This window comes from Mus caroli, chromosome 5 (assembly GCF_900094665.2).
Source record: "Mus caroli chromosome 5, CAROLI_EIJ_v1.1, whole genome shotgun sequence".
In the NCBI taxonomy this organism is placed as follows: domain Eukaryota; kingdom Metazoa; phylum Chordata; class Mammalia; order Rodentia; family Muridae; genus Mus; species Mus caroli.
This window is the reverse complement of record NC_034574.1, coordinates 60331101-60344458: the sequence shown is the minus strand read 5'-3', so window position 1 is coordinate 60344458 and position 13358 is coordinate 60331101. Positions and strand designations below refer to the sequence as shown.

Below are 13358 nucleotides of genomic sequence, written 5' to 3'. Positions count from 1 at the left end.
TCCTGGCACTCACTTTGTAGACCAGGCTGGCCTCAAACTCAGAAATCCGCCTGCCTCTGCCTCCCAAGTGCTGGGATTAAAGGTGTGCGCCACCACGCCCGGCTTAGGTTGATTTTTTTAAGGGTGGAACACTGCCATAAATAATCTGACTACTATACAAGGCATGGCTCCACTTTGGGGGTCATTAGAATCCCCCAGAGCTTTTACAGACATCGGGACCATGTGTTTAGAGTGTGCCCGTCTGATCTGGAATGTACTCCATAGTTTTAAAATTCTTTAGAAATCAACCACTGAGATAAATGGTAGCGTTTTTAGACTTGGTGTTTAAAAACAAACCCAACGACTATAAATAAGCCTCTACATATGAACCACATTTAATACAGGAGGCCATTGTGTCAAACGTTGCTCGTTATTTTATCCAGGGGCACCAGATAGTACTATTGCTAAGAAGTAGGTACACAATGGAAAGAGAGTATTTATAAGGTGTCAAGTTAAGACGCAAACCAGCAAGTCCACCCACAGCAAGCCGAAACCTAACTTTAACAGGATTCTACAGCACCTTCACGCTTAAGCAAAACCAAGCATCTTTAAGATGAGATGAAAGTTGTAAACGCTGGAAGTGTTGCTAATACAGAATGGCTTGCTTCAGTTCTCTACCTATCTCTCATCCCATTTGCTTGAATATTTAACAAATCTGTTTTTGTATTCTATGGTATTTGATATATTTGTAATGCAAATGTTTGTATCCCCCTACTCCCCTTATACACCGGTAGTTTGAATAAGAACAGCTTCTATAGGCTCAGATACTTGAATGCTTCTTCCCTAGTTGATGGAATAGTTTTTGGGGAAGGATTAGGAGGTGTGGTCTTGTTAGAGGAGGTGTGTCATTTGGGGTGTTGGCTTTGAGGTCTCAAAAGACCACAGCCAGGCCTAGTGTCCCCATCTGTCTCTCTGTCTCTTTCTCTGTCTCTCTGTCTTTCTCTGTCTCTCTGTCTTTCTCTCTGTCTGTCTCTCTGTCTCTCTGTCTCTGTCTCTCTCTTGCTTCCTGTTTGTAGGTCAGATGTAAGATCTTGGCTACTGCTCCAGAATGATACCTGCCTATCTGATCCCACACTTCCCACCAAGATGGTCATGGGCTCTTCCTCTGAACCTGTAAGCCAGCCTCCAATTCAATGCGTTCTTTTATAAGTTGCCTTGGTCATGGTGTCTCTTTACATTGTGCAAGCATGGTGTGTGTGTGTAATGAACATACAATATAGTTTTTAGAGAGAACCATAGATTGAAGACAAGTAAGAAAACCAGCCCTCATGCCTGCTGTCTGCCCTGGGGGCAATGTCTCATGACTGCCTGAAGCCCTTTAACCTCTTGGTTTAACTCCTACCCCACCGAGACCTCACCTTCTGTGACAACACTAACTCCACCTTCCCACTCATCTCCTTTTCTGGCTTCTTCTGGCCTTGTTCTGGCACCTCATTCTTCAGCTGTGGGTTGGATGAAAACTCCACCAAGGCCACTGTTGGGCTGCACCGAGTCACAGTTGTCGTAAAGTGCTGGGGTTCTGGAGGGCGGTCACAGGTGGAAATGGAAGAAAAAGGAAATCACACAAAGGACCATTTTCTTTCAAAGTCACAATGACCCTTTCATCAGAGTCCCCCCTCTCCTGATGACAAGAGGGTCCACTACAGGAGGACACTCAGCAAAGGGCCCAGGATGGCAGGATTCTCATTAAACTGCCCTGCTACGAAAAGACTGCTCCTAACCGTCATGTACACCTGAGTAGCATGTGACACAAAATGTTAAATGATGGTGGAGCGGACAACAGAATGCCCACAGACCCATCTGTGCTTGTGACCGAGTGACAAACTGACCTTTCCTTGTTCTGTATGCAGTTGTGCTCACCTGCAGGCCAGAGGCTGACACCCTCACTTATGTCTTCCTCTACAGTCCCACCTTATTTTCCGAGGCAGAATTTCTCACTGAAACTGCAGATCCCCCTCTCCAGGTAGCCTGGTTAGTCAGCCAGCCCCTGAGACCCACCTGTCTCTGCCCCATTAAGTGCTGGGTTACAGGCAGGGTGCTCAGCTTCCCCAAAGTTGCTGGGGGTCCCAGCTCAGGTCCCCAGGTTTATGCAGTGAACACATTGTCCATTGAGCTCCCTCCCCAAGACCTTTCCTTTTTAAAACTACACTTCCTAAACTGGATTGTGTTAGGAATTGAGGGGCAGACAGATATAGTGCACGAGAAACAAGCTGTCCTCCAATATCTAGAGAATCAGATACACTTTAGAGGGGGTGGAAAGGTCACCCTTCGAGGGGTATATTCATGTGTGGAGGCCTAGTGTGGCCAGAATATCTTATACTATTGTTTTTAGTAATGGCATTTTAAAATGCCATTTAAGAATAATTTGGTGTTGGGAAAAGAATTTGCATATTTACCCAAAGAAATGTGTAGAAAATCTTATAAAAATATCTAGGGCCTTACATATTCTATTACCAAGCCACACCACGCACGGGAACAATTATTATGTATACTTTGGTGTACGCCTTCTCTACCTCGGTGAATGCGTGGTATAAGATGTGACCTTGAGGATGGTTAATCCTGGTTGTCAACTTGACACACATGGGAAGAGGGAAAGTTGGTTGAGGAATTGCCACAGTCTGATTGGCTTGTAGGCATGTCCTTGGGACCTGATTGCCAATTGATGAGAGAGGGCCCAGCCTTGTGTGTGGTGATGGGGGTGGGGTGGGGTGGGATAAGGGGGCATTTTGATTGTCAGATTGTGATCTGGGAGTTCTAAGACAAAACAAAGTCTTGCCTTTCCTTTCCTTTTCTCCCCCAAGTTGATGTTTATCACAGTTAACACAAAGCAACCAGGACAACCCAGTGTTTGAATTATTTCTATAAAGGAATTAAGTATTTTTTTTTAATGGAGATTGTTTTCTTTTAGGAAATAAAATATCAAGAGTAGCACAGGGACACAAAGCCTGGCTTCCTATTATCACAGGGCCATGAATGTCACAGTCAGAATTTCTCCGCAGCGCCGCTAGGTGGCAGCACAACCACACAGAGCCCGATACTCTCCATGAGTTTAGTAGGAAAAACTGTCACAAGTCACCACCTGAAAACTAGCATGCTATGAAACAAACCTGCCGAGTCAGGCTCCAAATCCCCTATCCCTGGCCTTTCTTCACCGTCTTCATCCTCTTGGCCGTTCGATTCAGTTTCCTCAGAGGCTGCCTGAAAAAGATTTTATTTTTTTCCTCTCTTGGATAAGCCAAGCCCTCGAAAGTTCTAAGAAGCAAAGGCTATTTCCTTAAAAATAATTTCCGGGCCAACAAGGCGGGCTGCCCGTGCCTGTTTCTGAGAACCTACTTTGTTGGAAAGAGACGTTTGTGACCCCAAACAAGCGGGTTCTGGCATTCTCACTCTCTCCAGCCCTCCTCTTCCCACACACCCTTGTTTCTTCCCTGCTCCTACCATCAAATATTATAAAGCACAGTCACTCCTGAATCCTTTCAAGTTGGCTGCGGGTCCTATCACCAGCTGAGCGGATTTTGTTTTGATTTTTAAAGGATAATGCACTTGTCAGTTGGCCGTCCTGGACATAGGGGCCTATGGCTCTGAACACTGTAGAGTTCTTCCTTGAAGCTCTCTGTAGTTTTTATAGCCATCTCTTCTCTTTTGTTCTGACAGCTGGGACTGGGCTTCCCCTCCCTTAGTCTCCCACTAAGGGCTCTCCTTGACATGGGGTTCAGTCACTCACCACACCACAGTAAGTACTCTCTCACAGTAGTGCCTCTCGGCTGTCGGCTGCACGCTTTTATTTTTCTAATAGTTAAAAATAAATTGTTAACTATTTATTTATGTTCAACAGATGGGGAGTTGTTGAATGACTTACTTAGGACCACAAAGGGAAGTACTATACTACAAAGTCACTGAAAATAGGATGCTAAGCAGGCTGCGGACATGGCTCAGTGGGAGTGGGTGCCTAGTGTTCAGGAGGCCCTGGGCTTGTCTGATCCCAAGCACTGACAAAGAAGACAACAAACACACACGTGAGCCCTGCTGTGCGGCAGTGAGGTGTGAAAATTACTGCTAGTCAGTGTAGAGTTAAAATATTTAAGGTTTACATCTATGTAGCATTATGTCTACATATGCAAGATTGTATATATGCCTATGTATATATAAATGTATATCTTAGTACAAATTAAAATATACAATATACAAGTGCACATGCACACATACATATCTATGCATATGTATATGTGGCATAAAGGCAAAAGCGGACTAAACAGTAGACCAATGGGGGTAAGAGGGGAGGATGGCAGAGATAGCGATGGGGGAGGAAGCATAGGAGCCCACACACAGTGTCTGTATAAAATGTCATTATAAAGCCCATTATTTGATGCTAACTAAAACAATAAAAATAGAGACGTGCAAACCCAAGAAAATAGAAAATGTTGATAGTGTTTGTTTTTAAAATGTATTTCCATTTTGGAATGATTTTTCCCATTTCCTTACACACACTATATGTTATGAATGCTCTACAATCAGAAAACAGTCAGTGTGGCTTCACACTGTCTTCACAGGGAACTGACTCTAGAGTTAGGTCCAAAATTTTCCTCCTCTTATCTGGGTTGCTCAATAAAAGTAAGGTAAGTGAAAGGTTAAACTGAATGTATCTGGAAGACCTGTGCCAAAAACAGCAACTCAGTGACTCTGTGATAAATTTATTTATTTATTTGTTTATTTTAGTAGAAGTTTTATGTAAAAGACTAGAGTTGAATTTTTAGTGTGCAGGAAACATTTCATAAACTTTGAAAGGTGTCTAGATAAAAGCTAATACTGGTTTTCAGACGGGAATTATTAAATACGTCATAAAACCAAGGAGAAAACCACCTGCCTGCAGTTGTTCTCTGGCACCCACTAGCACAGGATGGCACACTGTGCCCTCATGTATACAGACACACATACGTATATCCATACATGCACACATACATGTACACATACATGCAAACAGACAGACACACATACATATATACACACATGTGCTCATACATGCATACAGACACACACCTATATACATACATAGACACATAGATCATGCATACAGACACATACATACATATACATATGTACATACATATATAAACACATACATCTGTATATACATACATACATACATACTAAATAAATAAATATAAATATTTTAATTAAAAAATAGAATTTTAAGTCAAAACCTTTCAAACTTCTAAAAGATTTTGCAATAGTATCTAGTGAGGAAAATGGACTTTTTCTTTTGGAGGATGGGGTATTTTGAAATACTCATAATTAGACCGGAGTTGTCTAACAATGGACAATCATATACCAAGTTGGAAAGAGCATACTATCTCAAGGTAAAAATGTATCTTTTTCTTTTTCAGTACTGAGGATTCAACAGAGCTTCTTATATGCAAGTGAAACAGTCCACACTGAGCCACAGCCCGCTCTTAGCTCTTTCTCTATGTCAAGTCCGGGTCTTGCTTAGTCCATCTTTGAACTCACTCTGTAGCCAGAAAGACCCTGCAATCCTCCTGCCTTAGCCTCTCAAACAGTTGAGACTTTAGACTTATGCCTTGAGGCTGGCTTAAAAACCCCTAGGCAGGTCAGTCGTGGTGGTGCAACAAGGGTTACAAGTTCAAGCCCTGCCTAGGCCAAATTTAGTGAGACAAGAGAAACTGAAAAGCCCTAGTTAGACAAACAGTAGGATGTTTGCATGGCCCACGCAGTAGGATGTTTGCATGGCCCACACAGTAGGATGTTTGCATGGCCCACACAGTAGGATGTTTGCATGGCCCACACAGTAGGATGTTTGCATGGCCCACACAGTAGGATGTTTGCATGGTCCACACAAAGCTCAGGGTTTGACCCTCAGGATCACAAAACACAAAGAGACAAGCAATGCCCAAAAACACTGTCAATAAGAAAAACACACAGACAGAAAATAACCACCACATTAATATTACTTAATGGATTTTTAAACATCTTTTAATCATACCATGGAGCCCGAATTGAATTTAAGAAACTTGAATGAAAATAACCAACCAAAGTCTCTTTATTATACAGAGGCTCTACATATATGTGCATATACGTGTGTTTGTGCATATATATGTGCATATATTATATATATAGTATTGTGTGCATATGGTATGTGTGTATGTGTGTGTGCACTCACATATTTATAGGAGTCTCTGAAAATCAAGCAGTCTAACGTTATCAAGGAATAAGTTGGACATTTTCATTTGAAGTTCACTCTAACAGAACTAGACACATTAATACGCCATGGTACTTTTGCTTTATGATATTAGTATATAAAATACTGGCAGGACTACTGAATCTTAGCTTCCTTCTGCAAACATATTAAATGATAGAAAACTACCTAAAGCTGGAAAACAAGTTTGCAGCTAAGTACTGACGAAGGAGCCTCTGGAGGACTCTCATGTTTCCAATCACTAGAACAGAGTAACTACAGACGCGGCCCGGATCCCAGACTGGACAAAAATGAACACAATGTACTAGATCTAAGATGCGATCCTTTCAAGCTGTATTATTTCAGGCACTACTAAGAAAGAAAACACACCGTTAAACATGACACACCGTGGATTCTAAGAGCAGTCTTGACTTGTAGACATTGAAACACAGAAAGTGTGCCAATGGACTCCATGATACAAGAGCATCGCTGGTGGTGGCGTGCGCCTTTAATCCCAGCACTTGGGAGGCAGAGGCAGGCGGATTTTTGAGTTCAAGGCCAGCCTGGTCTACAGAGTGAGTTCCAGGACAGCCATGGCTACACAGAGAAACCCTGTCTCGAAAAACCAAAAATAACAAAACAAAACAAAGCAAAACAAAACAAAACAACCCCCCCCCCAAAAAAACCAAAACCAACCCCCCAAACAACAACAACAAAAAACCAAGAGCACTGCTGTAGCCCTTTCAACACAATGCATAACACTAACGGGACACGATCCACCAGCATTAACTACCTCACCCATGATTATGAAACGGGCATATCACATCTCAGTAATATTTTAGTTATGCATGGCTAACAGGTATCTACCTTTAAGACTTCTCAGATTGCTAAGTTATTTTCTATACAGTTAGTTCACCCTGAAATGATGGTTAAGAACTTACATCCTGGTATTCAGTATGGTTCAGTAATGGCTGTACTACAGTTACCAGGATTAATATTTAGTCATTTAGTAGGTATTATTGCTGCTGAGGCCCTTGACATGGATGGTAGCATTTAACCATCAGGGTGATCTTAGACAGTATCAGCCTGGTTCCTTCACAAAGGCTGAAGGTAAGTGGCTCGCAAGGGTCCCAGTGCCAGGAGGCCAGAGAGGTGGAAACCCTAAGCTGGTTCAATCCTCAACCCAGGCCATCAGTGGCCTGAGAGCCATATTTACCACTGGTGATCTCTCAGGATTTAAGAGTTTCTGACCCATAAGAAGAAACTAAGTACTGAGACTTTCAAGTTCACTGAAGAAACAAGCTGCCATTTCTCTTCCCTTTCTGCCCTGGACCAACTGTTCATTATTCTGCAGAAGGTTAGAACTTCCTGGAATCCTTCAGGGCAGGAGGCAGTTCAGTCAGCCCCAGAGCAGCCAAGACCGTGCTGTCCCCAGCCAGGCAGCCAGCCATTCAGAGTGGAAAACAAATGTCGTTCTAAAATAGATGCATCATCTATGCAATCCATGCTCAAACGCTTTAAATGCATACTATTCACCCAAATCAAGCCACCACTAGCTAAATGTAAGAGAGGAGAGAGAGAGAGAGAGAGAGAGAGAGAGAGAGAGAGAGAGAGAGAAAGAAGAAGAAGAAGAAGAAGAAGAAGAAGAAGAAGAAGAAGAAGAAGAAGAAGAAGAAGAAGAAGGCTGTAACTCAACTTAAAACTCTTTATATGTACCAAGAGAAAGAAGGGGCTATTTTTAAAAAAAAATGAATTTAAAAGTGGTAATGTACCAGGCACCTTCTAGTTTTCTATAAAGTTTTCTGAGCTCTGTAGCACACAAAGGCTATCTGTAATCAAGGGAAATTCCCAAAGCTGGTTTAATGAACCCAAGTCTGGCTTCTCCATCCTGAATGCTTGTTATTTCTGTATTAATGGCATTACATCCAAGGAAATGAGTTCAAAGTTGGCAGTCTTAGCTGGCCCAGATAGAATCAGAGGTTTGCTCCTAAAACACACCCTTGCTGGCAAATGTGCCTCCTGACTCGTGCGTTCTGTCCCTTTGGTTACAGCTCGGAAGATGGGTCTTCCATCCTTCCACTGGAAACAGTTTTTCAAGGGTGAAAACAAACAAAAACAGAGTCCTGGACGGGAATGAATGAGCACACGAAGAGTGTGCGTGAGTCTAAGCCAGGAGTTGGCTTCCCCTTCACCAAGAACTCCATCCAAACTAGCCTTACTGCCTGACTCAGCCCCAAGACCAGAGGCAGGAGGAGGCAGATTCCTGGCTTCAGAATCACACCGTTTAGCCACAAAAATCTACCTAGCTACTGGCTGCTCCCCAGCCTTGTCAGATTGGCAGAGAGCAATCACAGGATGGATGGCAGCTGAAGCAATCACAGGGATGGACGGCAGCTGTAAGGCAGAAGGGTGAGAGCCGGCCCAAGACCTAAGCTACAGCTCATCATTTGACCTCCATCGTTTAAATGGCGATGTCCAAGGACCTTCCTGGACTATTCTGGGATGGTGAGAGATTTTCTGGCTCCGGGCCTTGACTAACTGGATGCAAGCCTGGAAAACCAGTGTATTTGTGTCCTGGCACTATGACCCAGTGCCACATTGCTATGCATGTGAGTCTCCTTTTACCTTAAGAATCTGTCACCACTAGAAGGAGAAGCAGCAATCCAGTAGATCCATTTCTCTCTGCTTTAAATACCTTCCCCCGCCACACACACATTTGGACCATGCTAGCTACAGGATGCTTTTCAAACCACTAAAGACGGGCTGGGTTCAATTTATCTCCTCTGGCACATATCATCTTGAAATTGCTAAACAATTTCTATATACAGATATACGTTAGTATTTAATAGATTTTTCAAGAACATTAATCTACCAACCTTAAGATGATTTCTGGTTGGGGAAAAACACTTTCTAAAGAGATGTCTGTCGACATTTGACAGGAATCTGCAGTTGGTGTCAACTGCGAGGCAAACAGCGCCTACCCGGATGCCTTTGTCCTGCCCTCACTGAGATGCAGAAGAAGCAAGAAAGATTTGATTGTTCCCCTGGGTCAGAAAACAGAAGGAAACTGCTGATTTTTTTTTTTTTTTTTTTTTTGAGGAGGGCCACAAGCTTTTTGAAGACAAGGGACAAACAGACCCACCTCATCACTCAGTCTGAGAAAAGCTCACAGAGTGCTTGAGATACCCAAGAGCTGGGCTTGGCTCATCACACAAGAACTGCCATTGACCATAGGGGGCTCCGTCATTGGGGGATGAGTGACTGTGTGAGAGAGATTTGGTCAGCCTTCATGAAATGGAGTGGCCGAGGGTCTCTGTGCCTGGAGAGCGGAATCTTGGGAGCCCAGGTGGTAGAAGCGAGCCAAGACTGGGGAACACAACAGATACAGAAAGAGCCAGGGGAAGAGTCTAAGCCATAGAGTCTCCTAAAAAGAGCTGTTGACAGCTGCATGTCTTTTAGGGAATGAACTGGACTGACGGACCCCAGCAGCCGGAAGAAGACAAGGAATCCATCTCATGCATATAAAATTCACATCTGCTCAAAATGGTAATTTCGATAATCTTATGTAAATTCCCCAAGCCTTTATATTTCTCCCTATTTTTTGTATTTCTAGGGGGAAAATGTACTACTTTACCTTGCACTTGATTATGGTAATACAAAAAATAAGGGCTCCTGTGGGCTACAAGTCACCTTGACACCAAGCTGAGTGCTTGGCAGATGTGCAATCTCGCAGTAACTATCCGGCATGTATTAGTCTAGGTAACTACTCCATTACTTACTTCTATACACAAACTGAAGTCAGACACTTAAACATGTTCAGGCCGTGTTTGGCCTACTGCATGGAGTTCTTGAGGTAATTTAGGAGAGGATCATTTTCAGACCACCAAGCAGGGAGGCGATCCAAATGCAAGCGAGACTGACAACGGCGGACAGAAACCGCCAGCACCACCGTGGAGATAACTTTGAGGGAGAGACTGTGCTAGCCATGTCTCTTGTTGTGATAAAAATACAGGAGGAAAGCAACGTAAGGGAGGGAGGCTGCCTCGGGCTCTTGGTTCAAGGGGATACAGTCCGTCATGGCAGCAGGAGCATGAGGGCACCGGCCACACTGCCTCTGCTGTCAGAAAGCAGAGATGGATGCTGGCACTCAGCTCCCATTTCTCCCTGTTCCTCAGTCCGCAGACAATTTGATGATGCCATCCATGTTTAGAGTGGGTCTTCCCACCTCTGTTAACCCAGCCAAGACACGCTCGGAGGCTTGTCTCCCTAGGCAACTCCAGAGTCTATCAAACTGACAGTCAACACTGAATATCATGAAGACGGAAGGGCGACTTTCAATAGGCTACAAACATAGAATCGGTTAATCTCCAGCTCAGGAAAACATCTAAATCTCTTCCCAACCCTCTAGTCTAGGATTCTGTATGTGTATTACAACAGGACCTTCTAACATAAGCCGGCATTCTAAAATGCAAGGTGCTAGGTTTTTAGTGGGCTCCTAACAGAGAGAGAGAGAGAGAGAGAGAGAGAGAGAGAGAGAGAGAGAGAGAGAGAGAGAGACTAAACTTGGAGAGATCTCACAAGTGTCAGGGAGGGAAGGGAACCAGTGTCTCTGTCTGGAAAGGACAGCGTCTAGTCTGCAATGCCACCTGGCGTCTCTCTTAGAGTCCTTTCACTTTCATATCCCCACTGTGTGCAACAGCTGCATCGGTCCCCGAGTTCAATCAAATATCCACACTGAAGGTCAGGCTTCAAAGTCCACATCCCACACAAAACTTTCCCAGACTGCATTCTAGCTACATTGATTTTACCTAATCTTTGTCATCTTATATTTCTCTGATGTCCTTAGTCTATAACCTAGCATTTCGCTACATATTGTTTGATATACTTCTCTGGTTTAATATATAAATGAAATCTCAGGAAGTTTGCTTCTTTTTATATTTTAAGCATTTGTACCCAGAGTGTGTGTCTTCACTCATTCCTCAGTGAGCAGGCACGCAGTTGCATGGTGGTCACTATTATAATCCTATTTTTATAGAGCTGAGCCTATCAGGAGGGTTTAGAATGGGATGGTCTACGTGGATACAGCCTAAGTATAGCAACAGATCTGAGTTCACTTCCAAGGAAGAGAACCATGGTTTCAGCAGCATTCCATGAGAAAGATGAAGTAGAAGAAAACTGAAAGAAGGTGGCATGTCATCATGTGCCCACATCAGCTCGGGAGGCCACCACTCCCACTTCAGAGCACTGGCTAGAGCGTCCCTGCCTCCCTTCCCTGGGGCTCACCTCGCATTCCGAACTCACACTCCTGCCCACTGTGCCCTCTGTACAGTTCCAACTTGTCCCAAAGCAACTGTGACATTTTAGTGGTGGGTGAGGCTCTCCCCCACCACTCTCCGTAGACAGTGTCTCGTCTGAGAATGCAGTTTTTGGAAGAAAGACACTATTTAAAAAGAAGAACACTATTCTTCTGAGGGCCTCGTGGAACTGGGAAAACGAGTCAGAAATAGAAAAGGCAAATCCAACCCGGCACCCATCCTTGGGAGGCTTGGAAGTACAGCATCCTGTCTCAAGGCAGCCACCATCCTTCTGTAGGATCAGCTCACTCCACTTTTTCAGTATGAATAAAGCCGCTAGCTTCTTTAGATGAACAGAGAAGGAAGTAAAACAAGGATTCAGATTTCTAAAAGCTGACTCTTCTTCTTTTCAAGAGGTAGTCAGTCAGTTAGTTAGTTAGTTAGTTTTAGATGGAGTTTCACTCTGTTTCCCTAGCTGGCCAGAAACTCCCCATGTGATCTAGGCTGGCCTCAAATGTACACCAATGCTCCTGAACAAGCAAGCCTTCAGAACACCGTGGCACAGGCACAGCCCACATGCCTAACCCTCGGGAGGGTTAAGTCCTTTAAGATGACTCTGGGATAACATGCTTGAGTGGAAAGGTTTAGAATCTTAAGTAACCCGTGTATATGAAGGACTTTCTAGTAGAGAGCCCAAGTTCCACAAAACATGGCTAACAACTTTACACACACATACACACACAACTCAAACTCACATGTACATGCATACATACATACATGTATAGTAGGAGAGGGAGGAAGATAGATAGATGGTAGACAGATGACTGATGATAGATAGATGATTGATAGATAAACACATAAATAGATAATGATAGATGGTAGACAGATAGACAGGTGATTGATAATAGATCAATAGACAGACATGATAAATAGATGATAGATAGATAGATAGATAGATAGATGATAGATAGACAGACAAGTGCATATATAGAGAGATAAATAGATGATAGATCCACTCAGAGACTAATGGAATGACTCCTGCCAAAGTTTAAGAGTGCACAGTCCTAGAGATCAGACAGGAAATGCCACCCTCTGTTTGCAGCACTCAAATTTACTCAACTAGAAATTACTCCTTCTTGCCAAAAGCAATCTACAGATTCAACGCAATCCCCATCAAAATGCCAACTCAATTCTTCAACAAATTAGAAAGGGCAATTTGCAAATCTATCTGGAATAACAAAAAACCTAGGATAGCAAAAACTCTTCTCAAGGATAAAAGAACCTCTGGTGGAATCACTATGTCTGAAAGCTGTACTACAGAGCAAGTGTGATAAAAACTGCATGGTACTGGTACAACGACAGACAGGTAGATCTATGGAATAGAATTGAAGACCCAGAAATGAGCCCACACACCTATGGTCACTTGATCTTTGACAAGGGAGCTAAAACCATCCAGTGGAAACAAAGACAGCATTTTTTTTTAAAAGATTTATTTGTTCACTATATGCAAGTACACTGTAGCTGTCCTCAGACACTCCAGAAGAGAGAGTCAGATCCTATTACGGATGGTTGTGAGCCACCATGTGGTTGCTGGGACCCGAACTCCTGACCTTTGGAAGAGCAGTCGAGTGCTCTTACCCACTGAGCCATCTCACCAGCCCAAAGACAGCATTTTCAACAAATGGTGCTGGCACAACTGGCGGTTATCATGTAGAAGAATGGGAATTGATCCTTTCTTATTTCCTTGTACTAAAGTCAAGTCTAAGTGGATCAAGGAACTCCACATAAAACCAGAGACACTGAAACTTATAGAGGAGAAAGTGGGGAAAAGCCTC

At 43.4% G+C, this 13358-nt stretch overlaps 1 protein-coding gene across 17 annotated transcripts in view; it reads right to left on the bottom strand.

Annotated features, from left to right (window-relative positions):
* Limch1 (LIM and calponin homology domains 1) overlaps positions 1–13358 on the bottom strand; it is a 310330-nt gene that overhangs the window by 31792 nt on the left and 265180 nt on the right. For all 17 annotated transcript variants that reach the window (XM_029477930.1, XM_029477931.1, XM_029477934.1 and 14 more), the window contains 2 exons: positions 3147–3237; positions 1398–1558 (listed from right to left, as the gene is read on the bottom strand). In XM_029477930.1, coding sequence (XP_029333790.1) covers positions 1398–1558; positions 3147–3237 — 252 coding nt within the window. The remainder of the gene's footprint in view (positions 1–1397; positions 1559–3146; positions 3238–13358) is intronic.